The following is a 22,412-nucleotide window of genomic DNA, read 5'->3' as shown; positions in this document are numbered from 1 at the left end:
CATCCACAGCCACTCAGTCTTGGAGGGGTTGAGTCTGAGCCTGTTCCTACCCATCCAGATCCGTACCGCCTCCAGGCACTTAGAAAGTGCATCCCTGGGTTAGTCCGGGGTGGAGATGTAAAGTTGGGTATCTTCAGCATACTGATGATACCTCACCACAAAACTGTGAATAATCTCACCCAGTGGCTTCATGTAGATGTTAAAGAGCAGGGGGGAGAGAACCGACCCCTGCGGCACCCTACAAGTGAGGGGCCTCGGGGAGGATCTCTGACCTCCCGCCCAAACAAACTGTGTACGGCCCGAGAGGTAGGAGGAGAACCACTGTAGAACAGTGCCTCCCACCCCCAACCCCTGGAGTCGTCGCAGTAGGATACCATGGTCGATGGTATCGAAGGCCGCTGAGAGGTCAAGTAGCACCAGGATGGAGGAATAACCTCCATCCTGGCCCCGCCAGAGTCATTCACCAGGGTGACCAATGCCGTTTCCGTGCTGTGTCTGCGCCTGAAACCTGATTGGTATGGGTCTAGATAATCCGTTTCCTCCAGGAATTGTGGAAGTTGATGTGCCACCACAGACTCAACAACCTTCGCCATAAAGCAAAGGTTGGAGACAGGACGAAAGTTGTTCAAGGAAGCCAGATCCAGGGCAGGCTTCTTGAGAAGGGGGCAAACCACTGCCTCCTTAAGTACGGCGGGGAAGACCCCATCCCTCAATGAAGCGTTGACGATCGCCTGGATCCAGTCTCCAGTCACCTCTCTGGTTGCCGCAACAAGCCAGGAGGGACAAGAGTCCAACAAACATGTGGAGGCCCCCAATCTACCCACAATCCTGTCCACTTCATCTATAGGAACAGGGTCAAAGTCAACCCAGATGTTAGCTTCAAGACTAGCTCCCACCTCCTCGTCGGATCCTGCCCAGTCAGAGTCTAAACCCGTCTGGATCTGAGCTATTTTGTCTTGCAGAAATTGAGCAAAATCCTCAGCACTGCCTTGCAAGGGGTCCTCCCTCGCTCCCTGATGGAGAAGAGAGCGGGTCACATGGAACAAGGCTGCTGGGTGATTTTCTGCAGACGCGATGAGAGCAGCGAAATAGTCACGTTTCGCCGCTTCCATCACCACAAGGTAAGACCTAATATGGGTTCTTAACTGTGTTCGATCAGATTCGGAACGGGAAGATCTCCAACGGCCCTCTAGGCATCTCTTTCAACACTTCATCTCCCTAAGCTCCACAGAAAACCATGGAGCTACCCGGGATCCCTGTCAGGGGAGAGGCCGCAAAGGGGGAATTCGATCCTGTGTCCTGGTGGCAGCCTGTTCCCAGGCCTCCACTAGGGCCTCTGGCAAATCACGGGATAGGTCAGTGGAAAATGTCCCAAGCTCCGTCAGGAACCTATCAGGGTCCATCAGGCACCTGGGGCAGAACCAATGAATCGGTTCCACCTCCCAGCAGTGGGGGTTGGTGGATGGAAAGTCTAGCTTAAGGAGGAAATGGTCAGTGCATGACAGGGGTTGAACAGAAAGTTCACTCCTACCCCGAGTATTTATCCACTGCCCAGAGATAAAAATCAGGTCGAGTGTGTGTCCACCACTGTGACTTGGGCCCTGTACAACCTGAGTCAGGTCCATGGCCGTCCTGGAGGCCATGAACTCCCAGACCAACTCAGATGTCTCGCCGGCTGACGGGAGATTAAAATCTCCCACAACCATCAGGTTGGGGAGCTCAACCGTCAGTTCGGCTAAGACTTCAAGCAGTGCGGGCAGGACTGAAGACTGAAAATCTCCATTCCCTCCCCAGTCCAGGGGAAGGTTACTGATAATCCCCATTTCCTCCTGATCAGCTGGGACTTGGGAGGCAGAGAATAGTTGGGAGCGGGATTTTTACTACTGGTTCTCTGAACTACTCAAAATTTCTGCTACCGGTTCTCTAGAACTGGTCAGAACCTGCTGAATACCACCTCTGAAGTTATTTCTTCCATCCTTGACAACCTGCTACCAGGGAAAGAGAAAAACCAGAACAAGATGTCAGAAGGAGACAAAACTGGTAGACTTGCCTACATTGGACTCTGATCAAGCCCACTTTTTTCAGTCTTGTCCACCATGAGGCCCTCATATCCCTGCATAAATGTGACTCAACAATGTCCATGCTGGACATGTTAAAGGATTTCCTTTAACACCTTGAACTGTTTTCTTCCTCTTCTCTTCAATTGCAGTATGAAGTCCAAACAGAACCATAGGTTATGGTTGCATCATATTTAGTGTTTTGCTATCTTTTTCCCCTGGTGAAATAGCTCTGAATCTCCAGTGGTTGCTTTAAAATAAAAATCGCTTGTAATTTACTAGGATTGAACACAGCAATGTCACCAGTATGGACAGGGCTGCAGAAGAAACAGTTAGAGAAAAGATGATAGACAAAAAGCATGATCAAATAAATAGAGGGGAAGGGGTGGAGAGTAGACATCAGGCCAACCTCAAGAAGATAGTTTCGTAATGGGAAGCTCTGGAATATAGGGATGAAGATGGCATGTAGTTGGGGACTATAGATTGCACAGTCCTGTCCCTAGCAATGGGATCAATGGGAGAAGTTCAAATCCAGGATTGGTTGATTACAAGTGGGATAAAAAAATATAATCTGGGGGAGGGGGGATAAAAATAGACATATCTCCCCCACCCACATATGATTCTCCATATTTGCTATTTACATCTGGGTGGAGGAAATAAAAATAGCAAATATGGAGAATAAGGAAGATTGGAGAAGCTGAGAGGACAAACCAGGGGTGTCCAACCTTGGCAACTTTAAGACCTGGTTGAGGAATTCTGGGAGTTGAAATCCACAAGTCTTAAAGTTGCCACTGTTGGACACCCTTTGGGATAGATAGTACTATCTTGATGGAAACAAGGAAGATTATAAGTGGGATAGCCAATGAAATAAAATGTGGTGAAAGAAGATTTAATTGACAAGCTGGTCCACTGAACGAAAGCTTTCCATGCTACATCATTTTGTGGCAGAATCAACCTTCACCATATAGGTAGACCCTGAAACCTGAAATGCTCTTCCCTCTTCATTTCTAATAACCATTTATGATCTACCAAATTATCATAGATTTTCTTTTGCCCATTGCAGATAAAAGTGCCCATGGCTATATTGCAGCCCATCCCTCGGTAAGTACCCTCTCTTGGTTGCTAATGAATTTCTATGTTCTGGAATTCCCTGTTTTCTGGCATAATTTGCTGTATACCAGGGTAAAAATGAACTATTTCATGAAAACGTTTGTTTAAATGAGTAGAATGCACATTAGCAAGAGAATCTACCAATATATTTAGCGCAGTCCATACTAATTTTGCATTACATGTAAGTGGTTCTGCTTTTAATGCTAAATGACTGATCAGGGACATTTTTCTTTTTCTTTCTTTTTTTTTTTTTTGTAAATATACTTTATTAGTTTTTAAAATTTTTACAAAACAAAACATCGAATCTCTGCTAACGTTTGAGGTGTCATGTAATTACATATTTACATTATAAGTGTGTCTAATGCATTCAAATCTACCATTATTAAACAATAAATGTAATCTTACGATCTCATTCTATTCTTCCACCATTGGTACCACCTTTCCCATATTGCATTGAATTTTGAGTTCTCTTCATTATTAAGATCATTTGTTAATTTTACCATTTCTGCGCACTCTAGGATTTTATTTATTATTATTATCTCTGGAGGAATTGATTTATCTTTCCAATATTTTGCATAAGTTATTCTGGCCGCTGTTGTAACATGTATTATAAGATGTCTCTTATCTTTAGAAAATCCTTCTCCAATCATTCCTAATAAAAAGATCTCAGGGGATAATTCTATTTCTTCTTCCACTATTTCTTGTAACCAGTTATATTTTTGTCCAAAACTTTTTTGCTCAGGGCAGGACCACCACATATGAAAGAAGGTGCCAACCTCCTTTCCACACTTCCAACATGTTGCTGAGGCATTGGGAAATATTTTTGCTAATCTAGCTGGCGCTAGATACCATCTATGGAAAATTTTATAGTGATTCTCCCTATAGGTTGCTGATTTAGTCAAATTGTAGTTTCTATTCCAGGCCTCCTCCCAATCATTGAAGTTTAATTTATAACCAATGTTCTTTTCCCAAATATTTAATTGATTTCTGGCTATTCCTTCTGCCCTGTCCTCGCCTAGTAACAGATTGTAAAATTTCGCTAACATTTTTTTTTCAGCCCCCAGTAATGCTAAATGACTGATCAGGGACATTTTTCATGTTGCATGACTTCATTTTGCCCTGCCGGCTAGACAACAAAGGTTATACTGTGGCAGCAGATAAGAGAGGCATATTGCAAAGCTTCTATGAAATAGTCACGTCCACAAAGCACAAATGTTTCCATAGATAGGAAATTTTTGCAAACTTGACTACATTTTAAAAATTGATAGGTACAACGAAATGTAGATTTCTCCAAACCAGGTGTGTTCCAGAATGAGAGAGGCTGAGCAAGAAACAAAACACAAGTTATAAAGTCAACAGATGGGAGATGAATTTGTTAGTGGCAAATGGGATGGGATTTTATTTTATTTTATTTATTTTATTTTATTTCCAATTTATATACCGCCCTTCTCCCTGAGGACTCAGGGCGGTGTACAGCCAGAATTAAGAACATGAAATACAAATATTAAAAAACAGTTAATATATATATAAATTTGGCCCAAAAATTAAAAATCACAAGCCAATTAAAACATTTAAAAATTTCTTCTTAAGCCAGCCCGGCTTGCTGGAAAAAGTGTGTTTTAAGGGCACGGCGGAAGGCACTGAGGTCTTGGATTCTCCTTATCTCTGGGGGCAACTGATTCCAGAGGGTAGGTGCCCCCACAGAGAAGGCCCTCCCCCTGGGGGTCACCAGCCTACATTGTTTGGCTGATGGCACCCCGAGAAGGCCCTCTCTGTGGGAGCGCACGGGTTGATGGGAGGTCGTCGGTAGCAGCAGGCGGTCTCGAAGATAGCTAGGCCCTATGCCATGGAGTGCCATGAACAAATTCAAAACATTCTAAGAAACTTTCGGCCTTAATAAACTCTAATAAAATGGAGCTGAAATTTCCGACCACAATTTCCAAGATTTGGTAGCTTACTTTAATTCTTGTGTTTAAATTGTGATTAAAATTTGCATGATTCTTGCTTGTGTATAAGGGACTTGACCTCTAAATATCCCTTCCAATCCTGTTATTCTATATTCTATATATGGACTTCAAATCCCAGAATTCCCCAGCCAGTTTAGCTATTGCTATAAAATAATATAGAATAACAGAGTTGGAAGGAATCCTGGAGGTCTTTTAATTCAACCTTCTGTTCGAGCAGCAGATCTTACATCATTAAGTAAAACACATGGTTGTCCAATCTCTTCCTGAACATCTTCTATACATCTAAAAATTCTCAGATTAGGAAAACTGTGAATAAAAATATCATATGGAGAACAATGTAAAGCGGTACCTCTAAACACCTCTCCCATCCCTGCCAATCTGCACATGCTATCAACTTTCACTGCAGTAATAATCTTATCATTTGGGATCCCCATTTCTCAACATTTCTACAGGCTATAGTTTTACAGTGTTATAAGCCAGGGTTCAAAAGAATTCCATGTTAAAACAAACTCTTCTGTACTTTGTGCCATACCAAGTAGATAGCATTATACAACTTTATGGCTTAGCAAGATAGAAGACTTAGGTCAAGGTTGTTCTTGTAAATCTTTGCCAGAGAAGAGTGTGATGTCTGTTTTCCTGTCAAGGAAGATGGCCCATAATATCTAACAATCAATTGGCCCACGAAGTTTGTTTTAAAATATATGTGTTTTTCAACCATACAACTTGAAGATGCTGGAGTTCCTCTCCCAGAATTCCCCAGCCAGTATGCTGGCTGCGGAATTCTGGAAGTTGAAGTCCACGCATCTTCAAGTTGCCATAGTTGAGAATCATTTCATGTAATCTCAACAGCAGAGGCATGGAATTGATGGGTGGTGGAAACATCAAAATAGGATAAGTTAAAGAGGTAGGGTGCTTAGTCTTGTAACTGGGCTGGAGCCTCATCAGTTTCTGCAACTCTTACCTTCAGAGCACGAAAACAGCTTCGGAGCCACCACTGGCTCCCCCAGTTTCTGAAGAAGAGGATGAAGAAGATGAAGAGGAGGAGGATGACAATGAACCACCCCCTGTGATTGCCCCACGTCCAGAACATACTAAATCAGTAAGCTCTTTTGGTTGCCATCAAAGCAGGACTGCTGAATTCTGAAGGAGGTCAGGAAGAAAAAAGCGGCAGATGCAGAATTTAGTTTTTTTTAAAAATCACAATCTTTGCTTTCTCCAGGTTTTTAGCCTATATAGCTCGAGAGGAAGGGTAGTGTCTTGTTCTCCAGGTTCTTGACTTACTTGAGTTACCTTTTTTAGCGCAGATTTTATTCTTAAGAGTGTTTCTGAGAACTAGGATTACTTTATACAAGCAAATAGATTTGAGGCAACTAAATGCAGAATTTCTCTTCCTTTCACAAGGCCCAGTTCAGAGGGAGACAATCCCTAATACAGCAAAGAACCCAAACTTATTTATGATATCATAATTTTTTTTGGATAAAGAATGGTTTGTATCCATCCCCTGAAATTAATCTGTTGACCTAAGACTTTGCAATCTTTGATTTGACAATGCCAACATTTTGTCAGTGCATGAAAAGATGGAGAGGACCTCTTGCTCTGGCATTTGGTCATAAATGGAAAGGCATCTTAGAAGTCTTGAAATCCATTCCTTGCTCGCCCAATGGTTAAATTAAATGTTTGGAAAGGAATGGAGTGTTTGTGGAAGGGCAGAAGATCACTTGTCATCTGCAAGACAATTCACTGAGGATTTGTTTGGGGGTCCACCAATCTCAGCTCTTTGTTTCTTTGTTTCAGATTTACACACGTTCAGTGATAGAGCCTGTCGCTTCACCAGCCTCAGTGAAAGAGTCAGCAGTCCCCCAGCCTGAAAATTCAAACACAAGCACTTTGTATAGAAACACAGATCGGCAACGGAAGAAATCCAAGATGACCGATGAAGAGATTCTAGAGAAATTAAGTGAGCATTTCTTTTTCTCTTGTTGTAGTCATTTGCTGACAAAATCACGTAGGAGTTAGGAAAATGACAGAAAGAATGCAAACCTTGAGAAGAACAACCATAAGTACTTTTAAGGTCTTCTAATTACAGTGAGAAGTTAGATTGTCATAGTGTTATGTCCTTATAAGGACATCCGCCCTGATTGGCTGCTAGCCATCGGGCGGGAGATTTGAATCCCTGTCAAGGGGCGGTGCGTCTGCCGGGAGCGAATATAAGGAGAGCTCCGGCAGCGCGCCAGCAGTCTTGTCTTGCTACTTTTGTAACTAATAAAGTTATTAAATGTATCGAGCTGGTCACGTCTTCTGTTCCTGCGCCTGATCTAACACTGGCGACGAAGGACTAGAGAAGAGAACCTGAGAAAGACTCACGGCACGATCGCCCACCGAGCTGAAGTCACTACACCACAGCGACTTCCAGAATGGCTACCCCGCAAGCCCCGATGACCGCGCTGAACCCGTTCGACCCATCCCGGGAGAAGTGGAGGTCATACATGGTCCGATTCCGACAGTTCCTGCGAGGTAATGGCTACCAGAACCTCGACGATGAGTGGAAAAGAGCCCTCTTCCTGGCTCATTGCGGATCGGACGTCCTAGAGATGGCGATTGACCTCATGGCACCCAGGGACATTGAGGAGATGTCCTGGAACGACCTGCAGGAAGTCCTACAGGAGCACTATGCACCTACAGGCACCCCCATCGCAAACAGGTTCACCTTCCAGCAAAGAAACCAGCGGGAAGGTGAATCCATCAAGGAATTCGTGGCAGCGCTTCGCCAAATCACTGCCAACTGCGAGTTCGACAACGTGGATAATGCCATCCGAGACCGCGTTGTTTTTGGAATGAGAGATGTGGGGCTGCAGAAGAAATTCCTCAGCCGAAAGAGGATACCGCTCAAAGACGTCCTCAACGAGGCGACAGCAGCCGAAACATCCGAGCAAGCAGCCGCCGCGATGATAAAGGCAAGAGGGATCCATAAGATCCACAAGTCGGGCCTGACCTCATCAGACGAGGCAACCACTCAATCCGAGTCAGATGAGGAAATGGCCGTCCACAAGGTCTCCCGCCCCCCCAGGCGGGAAAACCCACAGCATGGCGACCGGGGAGAACGATGCGGCAGCTGCAGAGGCGACCACCCCAGGGCGACCTGCAGATGGAGGGACGCGATCTGCCGCTGATGCCTGAAGAGGGGGCACATCGCAGAGGCCTGCAGAGCCACCGATCCAGCCCCGGAACCGCCCAGACCACGATTCCGGGAGAATCGCAAAGACAACCAGAGGACATCCAAACGGTCCTCAAACCAGTCCCGGCGCGGGGAGGAGGACTATCCCCGAAATAGAACGGTGCACCAGACCACCATCGCTCACACAAGCGACGAGGGGACCACCAAATTCCACGTGACGCTGCTGGCAGAGGGGTCACCGTGCAAGATGGAGGTAGACTCCAGATCCGCCTACTCCATCATGGACTGGCAGCACCTAAAGCAGCTGAAGCCATCCTACAAAAAGGCCCAGCTGAAAACCCCAAAGTCGAGGCTTGTGGACTTCAACGGAAACCCCATTGGAATCCTGGGCAGAGCCACCATCCACATCAAGTACAACGAGTTCAACGGAGAGCTGCCCATCACCATCGTGGAGCACAGCCGACCGAACCTGTTAGGTGTGGAGTGGTTTAAGCCGCTGGGGCTTTCCATCGAGGGCATCCACGAAATCCACAGGGACGAACTCGACACCATCATCGAAGAGTTCAAGGAAGTCTTCGATGGTAAACTGGGGAGATTTGTGGGGAGGCCAATCTCTTTTAATCTGGATAAGGGAATCACCCCAATTAGGCTTAAGCCCCGCCGAGTTCCGTTTGCCCTGCGGCCTAAAGTAGACGAACAGCTGGATAAGCTGATCGCCCAGGGCGTCCTGGAACCGATCGATCATGCCTCATGGGAGACCCCCATTGTGACCCCACTGAAGCATGATGGGTCTGTGCGCATCTGGGCCGACTACCGTTGTACCATCAACAAGGCGTTGGCACAAAGCGCATACCCAGTCCCAGTGGTGCAACACCTGCTGCATTCCCTGGGGTCTGGCTCAATTTTCGCGAAACTGGACCTGGCCCAGGCTTACCAGCAACTGCCAGTGGATGAAAAAACGGCGGAGGCACAAACAATTGTCACGCACAGGGGGGCATTCAAATGTAACCGCCTCCAATTTGGAGTCAGCGCTGCCCCCGGCATCTTCCAATCTATGATGGAACGCCTTCTCCAAGGCGTTCCAGGGGTGGTGCCTTACTTCGACGATGTGCTCATCTCCGGTGACTCAAGAACTCAACTCCTTGAAAGGCTCAGGCTTGTCCTGCAGCGATTCAAGGCCAAGGGCTTGAGGGTCAGACGGGACAAGTGCATCATAGGAGTACAGGAAGTCGAGTTCCTGGGCTATCTCATTGATAGCACTGGCATCCACCCCACCAAATCAAAAGTGGAAGCAATCCATGAAGCTCCAAGCCCAAAAAACAAAACGGAGCTTCAGGCTTTCCTTGGGTTGCTCAACTTCTACGCCATTTTCTTAAAACAGAAAGCCACAGTTGCTGAGCCACTCCACCGCCTGCTGGGGAAATCGGCTTCCTGGAAGTGGGGCCAGGAAGAGGAAGCAGCGTTCCGGGCCATCAAGGGACTATTGACGTCCAAAAGCGTCCTCATTCAATACAGTGAGACGCTGCCCATCAAGCTGACCTGTGATGCGTCGCCGTATGGGGTGGGGGCAGTCCTCAGCCACGAACTGCCCAACGGCACGGAAGCCCCCATTGCCTACTTCTCAAAGACCATGTCCGGTGCAGAACGGAACTACAGTCAGCTGGACAAAGAAGCCCTGGCCATCGTGGCTGGAGTGAAGCGCTTCCACGAATACCTCTACGGAAGACGCTTCACCATAGTCACCGACCACAAGCCACTCCTGGGACTCCTTGCAGGCGACCAACCCACCCCGACCTTCATGTCTCCACGGATGACGAGATGGGCCATCTTCCTAGCCGGCTACTCCTACCGGCTCGTGCACCAGCCAGGCACAGCCATAGGAAACGCCGACGCGCTCAGCAGATGCCCGTCGAAAAATCCAGTCGAAGACCCAGCCCCCACGCTCCACCTATTCCATATTGATGACGACGCCAGCTGTCCGGTGTCATCCGCAGATGTGGCCGTTCACACCCAAAAGGACCCCACACTCCGCCAAGTGAAGTCCTGGATCCTCAGAGGGTGGCCATCGGAAAAGCCAGAGGAAAAGTTCAGCCCGTTTGCCAGGAAACAGAAGGAGCTGTCCACCATAAAGGGCTGTCTGCTATGGGGAGACAGGGTGCTGATCCCAAGCACTCTGCAACGGCGGACGTTAGAGACTCTGCACAAAGGGCATCCGGGCATCGTCCGCATGAAGGCCCTGGCACGGAGTTACGTCTGGTGGCCCTCCATGGACAAAGACATTGAGCAATGGGTCTCCAGATGTGACCCGTGCCAAGAAGTTTGCCCAGCACCGCCGCAATCCGAAGTCGCAAAGTGGGAGACCCCCAGCAACCCCTGGTCGAGGATCCACATCGACTTCGCAGGTCCAATGCAGGGGCGACACCTCCTCATCGTGGTAGATGCCTTCTCCAAGTGGCTCGAGGTGGTACCCATGGCATCTACCACAACAGAAGCGACGATCCGAGCCTTGCGCCGTCTGTTCGCCACACATGGACTACCGGACGTGCTGGTCTCGGACAATGGCCCCCAGCTCACATCCCTGGCCATGAAGTCCTTCCTGGCAGGACTGGGCATCTGCCACGCCCTGTCCGCCCCTTACAGGCCGCCCGGAAACGGACAAGCTGAACGCATGGTCAGACTGACCAAAGAAGCCCTCACCAAGATGGGCCCGGGAGACTGGCAAGAACGCATAGACAACTTCCTCCTCACCCAGCACATCACGTCACATGCCACCACCCACAAGAGCCCGGCCGAAATGCTGATGGGCAGAAGGTTGAGGTCACCCTTGGACCGGCTGCACCCCCAATAAAGCCCGGAAGTGACCGCAACCGCCAGCCGCCCGCTTCGCGCCTTCAGCAACAGAGATTCAGTTTTCGCGCTGAATTTCAACAGCTCTCCTAAGTGGCTGAAGGGGAAGATTGCCAGCACAACCGGCCCCAAATCCTACACCGTCGAGTTGGAAGATGGACAGGTCTGTAGACGTCACATCGACCAACTCCGGAAAAGGTGGGGGGGAGCACACGAAAACCAGCCTGACGAGGGAGGCCTACAACACCCAGACGAGGTAGGCCTCCAACACCCCGGCGAGGTAGACCTACCACACCCAGATGAGGTAGGCCTACAACACCCCGGCGAGGTAGGCCTACAACACCCAGACGAGGTAGGCCTACCACACCCCTGCGAGGCAGAGCAACGCCATCCCGACAAGGTCGGCCCGGCACACTACCAGGTACTGTCACGTCGGCAGTCCAGCGAGGTAGACTGGGGCCAACCGCACGGGGGATGGCAACACCAACCCAGCCAGGTGAGCACCCGGCACAACAGGGCCAGGGACTACCAACCCAGCCCGCAAGTAGACCGGGACCTGCCCAGAGAAGGAGCAGCGCACCCCACCAGTGACGGCAGCCGACGCCAGCCCAGCCAGGGAGACCGCAGTTCCAGGCGAGTAGACCGGGACCCAGCCAAGACGGGCAACCCACTACCCATGGGCGAGGGTGGCACACGACTCCCCGGCGAGAGGGACCCCCGCCCATCGCAGAAGACAGCCAGGAAACAACAACCCGCCCCGGATGACCCCAGGCACCACCCGATGGTAGACCAGGGACTAGGGGGAAGGAAAAGCCAACAACAACCCGGCCAGGGAGACCTACACCACCCCGGCAGGGGAGACCTCCGCCGCTCCGCAGAGGTAGTCCCGCAACAACGTCCCGACCAGGTCGACCACCACCAACCAGACGGGGTAGACCAACACCAGCCCAACCGAGGGGACCAACGCCACCCCTGCGAGGTCGGACAGCACAACGACAACCAGCACCACTCACAGCCGGCGGACCGGACCCGAGGGCACCGAGCGGAACCACCACCCAACCGGCAGCAGGCCGGACCGCGACCGAACCGCAGCGCCCGGGAGACCAGGGAGGAGCAAGCGACAGACTTACCGAGACTCAGACGCTCTTCCCGGGTCGGAACCGAGCAACCGAGACGAGGCGATAGATCCACAGGCCAGGAGGAAGACCAACAGAACCAGCCATCCAAGGTCTGCGGTCCGGCCGGAGGCGCTGGGGGTGACCCCGCTCACTCGACAGCCGAACCGAGCCCGGTTCCGGAGAGGGAACCAGGAGACGAAGGAGCCCCGTCCATCCAGGCCAGAGACGGAGAAGAAGTGAGACTGCGCAGGTCAGCTAGGGTGCCGAGGCGTCCTACGTACCTGCGCAATTACGTGACTTTTGTGGACGAGATTGACAGTTCGGACTAAGGGGGGAGGAGTGTTATGTCCTTATAAGGACATCCGCCCTGATTGGCTGCTAGCCATCGGGCGGGAGATTTGAATCCCTGTCAAGGGGCGGTGCGTCTGCCGGGAGCGAATATAAGGAGAGCTCCGGCAGCGCGCCAGCAGTCTTGTCTTGCTACTTTTGTAACTAATAAAGTTATTAAATGTATCGAGCTGGTCACGTCTTCTGTTCCTGCGCCTGATCTAACACATGACATGGTACATTGCATCAGACTAGGGGCTACCAGTTGCATTTCTCACATAACATAATAAGGATCAGGCTGACTTTTGTTGTGGGTGGCACAGTGGCTCAGCTGTTAAGACACTGCAGGTTTGAGACCCAAGAACCACACAATGGGTGAGCTCCCATCCTCACCCCAGCTATTGGTAACCTAGCAGTTTGAAAGCATACAAATGCAAGTAGATAAATAGGTACCACTTTGGTGGGAAGTTAACACTGCTCCCTGACAACATACTGGCCACATGACTGTGAAAATGTCTATGGACAACACTGGCTCAATGGCCCCGAAACAGAGATGAGCACCACCCCCTAATGCCAGTAACAACTAGCAGAGTAAAATCTGGAGGGACTCTTTTTTACTTTTGGTTAAATAATTTATAATTCAGAAAGTTTGTGGCTCAAACTATTGCATGGATTCAGGAAATGATTTAATTCAATAGCCAAGTGAAAAATGCTGTATACAATGCAACCATTCAGTTGCAATTTATAACTTCAGTTTGATTGGCCAGAACTCACTCCTTCCTTCCTTAGTCCATTCCATTCCATTCCAGCCAACTCTGTGTGGTGTATGATATAAATAGAAAATTAAAGTCATATGCCAGTAAATAGAAAAATAAGAAATCTAGAAAATAAAAACAACCCATATGCTAGATAGTAAAAATTTTGCTGCCATATTGTGAAGCAAAACATTTATGGCTTAGCAGCGTTATTAATGAAGCCCAGTTTGATCTGATTCTATGCCCTGAATCTCTAAACTCATTTTGCTTCCTTGATTATTGTCAACTTTCATTTCTTTTCCTTTAATAATGTAATAGGCACTTGATTACCATGCTCAAAGGTTTTCCTTTGAGCCAACTTTGAATTGGAGATGGAAAACTTGCTTGAAATTTCTGTCATGTTTCTGAAGCCTGGATAAGTACACGTCTCTCTGGTTAATTATGAAAAGAATTAAGGATGAATTAAGTTTTTTTTTTTTTAAATCTAAGCTATACTTCCTTCCTTTGTTAGTGATGTTTTCTAGTATCTCCATGGTTTTCTTCTACCCATGGGAGTCTATTTGTCCTCAAATTCATTGTTAATTCTTTTCTGAAATCATGACAGATAATGACTCACAAATGATCATGGCTGGTAATAACCCATAAAAAAAAGGGACCCATCATGCACCCTCCCTTTTTATTGTGTTAATAGATACATTGTGTTATTTCAATACCCTAATATTTATCTAATTTAAGATAATTGGATTATTATTTAATACCTTAGAGTACTCGATATAAAAAAGGGGGGACGAGAAGGAGGATATTCTATCATTATTAGTTACTGAAAGGGCCGAAGGAAAATGATATACCAAGGTATACAGTATATAATAAACCTTTTGGTCTTTGATTAAATTACTTGCTATTGAAATTTTGATTCTGAAATTTTGATATAATCTTACTTAGCTCTTTCTCTTTCTCTTTCTCTTTCTCTTTCTCTTTCTCTTTCTCTTTCTCTTTCTCTTTCTCTCTCTCCCCCTCTGTATGTGTGTGCATATCTGTGTGCTTATAGAAGGAAAAATAGATGGACAAAACAAGTTTGAACAAATCCTACCTTGTTGAATTGCATTGTCTACTCAAAGCACTGCTACATATGGTGTATGCACTGGACATGCAATTAACTAGATGGCACAAGGTTGAGAAGCTGACCCTTCTGACTTTCCTAAAAAAGATGGTTCAGTATTTCAGCTGCTGTAGGGAAGACAGAAAATACTTTTTAGAAGATCTGGTGGGTTGGAACTTTGGATGTGATGCCAAGGTTCTAAATTCGCATTTGCTGATTTGTCTGGAATCAATTCTCAGTCTCTTTTGTTGTATGCGGTTTTCGTGCATTTCATCAGCCGAGGTCACAGGGGAGGGGAGGGGGGTGGCGGTTGTTATTAAAGAGGGTCTTGGTCCGAGGGAGGCCACTGTTCCTCAGACAGCCGGATGTGAGTCCCTCCTTGTGAAGTAAAAGAGCCTTGGTGGCGCAGCAGACTAAAGTGCTGTTAAGTAGCACCAGCTGTCTGCAATTACTGCAAGTTCAAATCTCACCAGGCTCAAGGTTGACTCAGCCTTCCATCCTTTCGAGGTAGGTAAAATGAGGACCCGGTTTTGGGGGCAATAAGCTGACTTTGTATAAAAAAGAACACCGCTGGGGGGGGCAAAGCCCTACTAAGCAGGTATATACAAAAGTATGAAGGCTATTGCTTAACACATTGTAAGCCGCCCTGAGTCTCCAGAGAAGGGCGGCATATAAATTGAACCAATAAATAAATAAATAAGTGGGGTCATGGGGCGCAGATGGGCTTGCTGGTTATGTACCTGGCTCCCTGCCACGTGGCAGCGGCCCTGCCTGAGCTGCTCAACGTTATAGCCGCGGTGGCGATTGATACCCCTAGGCTTATGGTCATGGGGGATTTTAATCTGCCATCCATCGGTGAGGTGTCTGAGATGGCTCGGAAGTTCATGGCTTCCATGATGGCCATGGACCTGACCCAGTTAGTTCATGGCCCTACTCACATGGGGGGAAACACGCTGGACCTGGTTTTTGTCTCTGGTCAGTGGTTGAGTGATCTTGAGATAGGGGATATAGTGATCGAGCCCTTGTCATGGTCAGATCACTCCCTCCTTTGCTTTGACCTTCGAACCACCACACCCTGCCACAGGGAGGCGGAACCGATGAGGTGGTTCTGCCCCAGGCGCCTGATGGACCCGGATAGGTTCCAGACGGAGCTTGGGCCATTTCCTGAGGCTCTGGCTCAGGGCTCGACTGAAGACCTAGTGGCCGCCTGGGATAGGGTGGCCACTGGAGCTTTGGACCGGGTCGTGCCTTTGCAGCCTCTGACCCAGCGCCAGTCTCACCTGGCTCCTTGGTTCACCGAGGAGCTGAGGGAGATGAAGCGCTGGAAAAGACACCTGGAGAGCAGTTGGAGGGCCAGTCACTCTGAATCTGACCGAACACTGGTAAGGTCTTATATTAAGACCTACCTGGTGGCGATAAAAGTAGCAAAATGTAGCTATTTTGCTGCTCTTATTGCGTCATCAGATAATCGCCCGGCCGCCCTGTTTAGAGTGACCCGCTCCCTGCTCCACCAGGAAGTGCGGGAGGACCCCTTGGAGGGTAGAGCTGAGGACTTTGCACAGTATCTGTATGACAAAATTGCTCAGATTTGGGAACACCTGGACTCTGACTGGGTAGATTCAGGGGGGATGATGGAGGCAGGTCTTAAGAATATTATCTGGGAAGAGTTTGATTCTGTGACTCCCAAAAACATGAACAAAATACTGGGTAGACTGAGTGCGGCCACATGTTTATTGTGTCCCTCCTGGTGTCCCTCCTGGTTGGTGCTGGCCTCCCAGGAGGTTACATGAGGCTGGCTCCAGGGGATTATAAATGCTTCTTTGAGTGAGGGTGTCTTTCCCGCTGTCTTGAAAGAGGCGGTGGTGAGACCTCTCCTCAAGAAGCCTTCCCTGGACCCGGCAGTGTTGGCTAATTATCATCCAGTCTCCAACCTTCGCTTTGTTGGTAGCACGACAGCTCCCTCAGTACCTGGATGAATCGGCTTATCTGGATCCATTCCAGTCGGGCTTCAGGCCTGAGTACAGCATGGAAACGGCATTGGTCGCATTGGTGGATGATCTCTGGAGGGCTCGGGACAGGGGTTGTTCCTCTGTCCTGGTCCTATTAGACCACTCAGTGGCTTTTGATACCATCGACCATGGTATCATGCTGCACCAGCTGGAAGAGTTAGGGGTGGGAGGCACCGTGTTGCGGTGGTTCTCTTCCTTTCTCTCCGACTGGTTGCAGTCTGTGTTGGCAGGGGGGCAGAGGTCGACCCTGAGGCCCCTTGTATGTGGGGTGCCACAAGGGTCAATCCTCTCACCCCTTCTGTTCAACATTTATGTGAAGTCGCTGGGTGAGATCATCCGTGGTTTCGGGGTGAAGTACCACCAGTACGCTGATGACACTCAGCTGTACATGTCCACCCCGGACCACCCCAGTGATGCCTTTGAAGTGATGTCCCAGTGCCTGGAGGCTGTGTGTATCTGGTTGGGGAGAAACAGACTCAGGCTCAACCCATCCAAGACCGAGTGGCTGTGGTTTCCGACATCCCGATATAGTCAGTTGGTGCCATCACTGACTATTGGGGGCGAGTCGTTGGCCCCCACAGAGAGGGTTCGCAACTTGGGTGTCCTCCTGGACTCACAGCTGTCTTTAGAAGGGCATTTGACGGCTGTGGCCAGGAGGGCATTTTATCAGGTTCGCCTGATTCGCCAGTTTTGTCCCTTTCTGGATCAGGACTCATTAAATACGGTCACTCATGCCCTCGTCACTTCCCACCTGGACTACTGCAATGCTCTCTACATGGGGCTCCCCTTGAGGAGTACCCGGAGGCTCCAGCTGGTCCAGAATGCGGCCGCGTGGGTGGTTATGGGAGCAACGTGGCGCTCCCATGTGACCCCCCCCCCGCGCGAGCTGCACTGACTCCCGGTGGTCTTCTGGGTGCGCTTCAAGGTTTTGATTATCACCTTTAGAGCGCTCCATGGCCTAGGACCGGGGTATCTACGAGACTGCCTTCTGCCACCAGTAGCCTCTCACCGACCAGTACACTCCCATAGAGAGGGGTTTCTTAGGGTGCCCTCAGTCAAACAGTGTCGACTGGCGGCCCCCAGAGGAAGAGCCTTCTCTGTGAGAGCACCTGCCATCTGGAACGAGCTCCCCCCGGAGATACAGAGGATCCAAGACTTACGCATCTTCCGCCGCGCCCTAAAAACATTCCTATTCCAGCAGGCCGGCCTAGCCTAACCTCTTTTTTAAACTGTTTTTAATTTTTTTAAATTTTAAATTTGTCTTATAAATTTGGGGTGTTTTAAATTTTGTTTTCTAGGCCAAATTATTTAATTGTATTTTAATGGTTTTTTAACATTTGTATTATCTGTTCACTTCCCTGAGTCCTTCAGGAGTAGGGTGGTATACAAATTTAAATAATAATAATAATAATAATAATAATAATAATAATAATAATAATAATAATAATAATAATAATAATAATACTGGCACCTAAACTGGTTTGGGTTGATGCCTAAGACCTGTGGTGGCGCAGTGGTTAGAATGCAGTATTGTAGGCTAATTGTGCTGCCCGCCGTCTGCCAGCTGTTCGGCAGTTTGATTCTCACCAGGCTCAAGGTTGGTGAGCCTTCCATCCTTCCGAGGTGGGTAAAATGAGGACCCAGATTGTTGGGGGAAATATGCTGACTCTGTAAATCGCTTAGAGAGGGCTGTAAAGTACTGTGAAGGGGTATATAAGACTAAGTGCTTAGTCTTCTTATGTCTTAATTATGTTGGATGTCCTTGGATTGAAAAACAATCAAAATGTAATTATTGATGATTCTAGTAGTAGTAATAGTAGTAATAATAATAATAATAATAATAATAATAATAATAATAATAGTAATGATTATTTTTAGATGGCTCTTTTTCCTGAAGGAGCCCAGTTTTGCAGAAGGACAATAAAATTTTAAACCATTAATAATCCTTAAAGAAACAATAAATACAGAAATCAAAACAAGGTTCATGATTTAGATCAGGGGTCCCCAATCCCCAGGCCACGGTCCATTACTGGGGTGTGAGCCATTTGGAACCTGCTGTGGAAATGACGGTCCACGTGCACACATCTCCAATTGCATGAATGGCATGCATGCTTCATTTCTATAAGTGGTGAGCATGTGTGCCCGCCACTCATGGAAATGGAACTGTCAGCCATTCATGCAGAACAATCTCCTCTCCCCCCCACCCTTTGCTGGTCCGCAAAGCTGGAAAGGTTGGGGAACTCTGATTAGATAGATAGATAGATAGATAGATAGATAGATAGATAGATAGATAGATAGATAGATAGATAGATAGATAGATAGGATGGATGGATGGATGGATGGATGGATGGATGGATGGATGGATGGATGGATGGATGGATGACAGACAGACAGACAGACAGATAGATATGCAGTACAAGACATGGTGGCCATTATCCTTCAAATAAATCATTGAAAGTTTAGGTCAGACATCAGTTTTTTGAAATAGACCCCAGTCCATTACAAAATCTTCCTTTATTTCAGTCTTTAGTATAACCAGGAAGTAGCTTTTTCCAATTCTCAATTGAATTTATTATATAGGACTAATGTGTTGATGCTTATCATAATGCCATCATAATCTACTGTTGTTTCTCAATTAATTTTAAGTATTTTAGTTTTTTCTAAGCCTGCAACTTTCTGCCAAGAGTGCTCTGCTCAAACCCAAAATTTTCCTAAACACCTACATATAACGCTTATTCTTCAATATTTCACGAGTTGTTCTGTGAAAATACAGGAATTGTTCACATAAGCAAAAACACATAAGCTCTCAAGCAAAAATGGAAAATGTAGGTTCAACTTGCCAGATATTGTAGGATTGCGCAAATTGCAAGAGATTTTTGAATTCATTAGATTTTATAGGGTTTTTTTTTAATTTGAAGGAGAAGCAGTGGGTCTTTAGAAATTTAGGGAGAAGCAAGTTATGAATTACATCTGAAACTATTTATATAACAGGTTGATAGGGGAAATAGTATAGAAAGAATTTGGAATAGCAATTTGGAATTTGATTTGCACTTTGTGTAAAATGTTTTTGTTATATTAATCTACTAGCCAGAGAAGAATGAACGATCCGTATCAATTATACAATTTATGTTTTTTTAAAGAAAGCTTACAGGAAGTGTTATTTATCTAAGACTGTACTAGTCTTCTGTTTTTGATTCCAAAGGTATAGTTTTTGAAACTGAAGCACTGTGTGGTTTTATTTATTTATTTTTTCAAAAGATGAGTGGTGGCACCCAAATAAATATTTCGGCATTTTAAACTATTGGGTGACATTGTAGCCTTTTTTAAAACAACTGATCTGTTTTCTTTTGCTTCCTGAATCTCACCTTAATATTTAATTCTTACTGTTCTCCAGACTAAGAATTTCTGACAATATCCAATTTTTCTTTTTTCCAAAATTATTTGGGAATTGTCTACTATCTTTTGTCTTGGCCTTTTAATGTGTGTTTTAACCAAGGTCTATTTTTCCTGTTTCTTTTAGGAAGTATTGTGAGTGTTGGAGACCCGAAGAAGAAATATACACGGTTTGAAAAAATTGGCCAAGGGTTAGTACTCCTTTCTTCCTGTTTCCTTTTTATCATCAGGTTTTCTTCAACATGGACCATCATGTATTACCTGGTATAGAGATTACAATTTTTAACCTGAAGGCTGTATGTACCACCAAAAAATTAGCATGGGCCCAGAACCAAACTACTACTAAGTATTTAGTATGACATAGATAGACTTAAACCCTCTTCCAAAAGGGTTTACAAAATCAGGAAATATTTTAAAAGGAGATTTCATAATAAGTTCATTATTAAAACAATATACCCATGGGATACAGGTAATCCTCAACTTACAACCATAAAGAAGCTGGGGTGGGTCAAGGACGACTTGCTGTGGCCAACTCACTGCAGTTTAACTCGCCTCAGACAATTCCACATGGGGTAACATGACAAATGTTATCCACCATTATCTAATTGACATTATTTCCATTGACAAAATGGAAATAATATTGAAGAAGCAGTGGAGGATAACATTTATCATGTTAGTTATCTCACATGGAATTATCCACGGCGAGTTATCCCATGGTGACTTGGCAGCGAGATGGCCATGGTGAGTTGGCCACAGAGAATTGTCCTATTCCATGTCCTGGAAACCTGGATCACTACTTTCTGCCCACCATGTTCCAGATTTTGACACCCTCACCCACCCTGTGTGGAACACGCCGCATAAAAGAAAGAATGGTGCTAACTAGATGGCTGTTCTTAACTTTGGCCTGGAGAGCTACACTCCATTGATCCTAGAACGTGTCTGCAAGACATCACCTTCTTTATGGGATAAAAATATAAATGTGTTTAGCTTGCGTGCCCTTGAAAATATGCATAGAGAATTTCTTGCTTTAGCTTTTCCCATGGACTGCAATAAATTCTAACTGGGGGAGTAGGTGCGAATCAATCTTGAAAGGCACTTTTTTTGCCAGTAAATCTTTTTTTTCCCTAGTCCCCCAAGAGGCTCAGCTTGGATGTAAACAGGCTTTTCTAAATAAAATATACAAATCAGACTCCTCTAAGCTCAGGAGCCATCGTTCTGCCCTGACAGCCTTGAATACACTGAATTAATTTTTTTATGTAAACAAATTAGATTAAACACCCCTATTAGTCACCAAAAATCCCATTTCCATTTGCATTTATATTAAAATGAAACATTCCCTACCAGTGAAAACATTGTATTTGATCGAAAGACTGAGTTCAGTGCAGAATGATTAAAATGCAATGGAAGCCACTACTACTACTATTGTACTTTTACTTCTATGGAATGAGATCAGGCAAAAGAATTGGGGATAAGATCACCCATGGATTGCACAGAATTTCCTTGGAAAACAGCTTTGGGATTTCTGAAGCAGCATATGGTTCTTTAAATAAATACTGGAGCACAACCCTAATCTGAAATTGCCCCTCAGTGGGATTTGTTAACACGAATAATACAAATCAGAAGACTAGAAATGTATACATCGGCTAGAGGGGTTGGGAGTGGGGGGCATCGTTTACAGTGGTTCTCCTCCTTCCTCTCTGACCGTACGCAGTCTGTGTTGATGGGAGGGCAGAGGTCGACCTCGAGGTTCCTCATTTGTGGGGTACTGCAGGGATCGGTTCTCTCGCCCCTCCTGTTTAACATTTATGTGAAGCCGCTGGGCAAAATTATCCATGGCTTTGGGGTGAAGTGTCAACTGTATGCCGATGACACACAGTTGTACATTTCAACCCCAGGCCACCCCAATGATGCCCTTGACGTGATGTCCCATTGCCTGGAGGCCGTGCGGATCTGGATGGGGAGGAACAGGCTCAGACTCAACCCCTCCAAGACTGAGTGGCTGTGGTTTCCGGCGTCCCGATATAGCCAGCTCACACCATCGCTGACTATTGGGGATGAGATCTTACCCCGCTCAGAGAGGGCTCGCAACTTGGGCGTCCTCCTGGACTCACGGCTGTCTTTGGATGATCATATGACGGCCAGGGGGGCTTTTTATCAGATTCGCCTGATTTCCCAGTTGAGTCCCTTTCTGGATCTGGACGCCTTGCGCACAGTCACTCGTGCCCTCGTCACTTCCCGTCTGGACTATTGTAACACTCTCTACATGGGGCTCCCCTTGAGGTGCACCCGGAGGCTCCAAGTGGTCCAGAATGCGGCCACGTGAGTAATAATGGGGGCGACCTGTCGCTCCCATGTAACACCCCTCTTGCGCGAGCTGCACTGGCTCCTGGTGGTCTTCCGGGTGCGCTTCAATGTGTTGGTTACCACCTTTAAAGCGCTCCATGGCTTAGGACCTGGCTATCTACAAGACCGCCGTCTGCCACCGATTGCCTCCTACCGACCGGTACACTCACACAGAGAGGGCCTCCTCAGGGTGCCGTCAGCCAAACAATGTA

At 47.0% G+C, this 22,412-nt stretch overlaps 1 protein-coding gene across 3 annotated transcripts in view; it reads left to right on the top strand.

Moving 5' to 3' along the window:
* PAK3 (p21 (RAC1) activated kinase 3) overlaps positions 1 to 22,412 on the top strand; it is a 154,553-nt gene that overhangs the window by 114,146 nt on the left and 17,995 nt on the right. For all 3 annotated transcript variants that reach the window (XM_070952034.1, XM_070952036.1, XM_070952035.1), the window contains 4 exons: positions 3,121 to 3,158; positions 6,102 to 6,233; positions 6,929 to 7,091; positions 19,985 to 20,048. In XM_070952034.1, coding sequence (XP_070808135.1) covers positions 3,121 to 3,158; positions 6,102 to 6,233; positions 6,929 to 7,091; positions 19,985 to 20,048 — 397 coding nt within the window. The remainder of the gene's footprint in view (positions 1 to 3,120; positions 3,159 to 6,101; positions 6,234 to 6,928; positions 7,092 to 19,984; positions 20,049 to 22,412) is intronic.

This window comes from Pituophis catenifer, unplaced genomic scaffold, assembly GCF_029215685.1.
Source record: "Pituophis catenifer annectens isolate HBS135680 unplaced genomic scaffold, rPitCat1.0.hap2 SCAF_11, whole genome shotgun sequence".
Classification (NCBI taxonomy): Eukaryota; Metazoa; Chordata; class Lepidosauria; order Squamata; family Colubridae; genus Pituophis; species Pituophis catenifer.
Note: the sequence above shows the minus strand (reverse complement) of the source record. Positions and strands in the feature narration are given on the sequence as shown.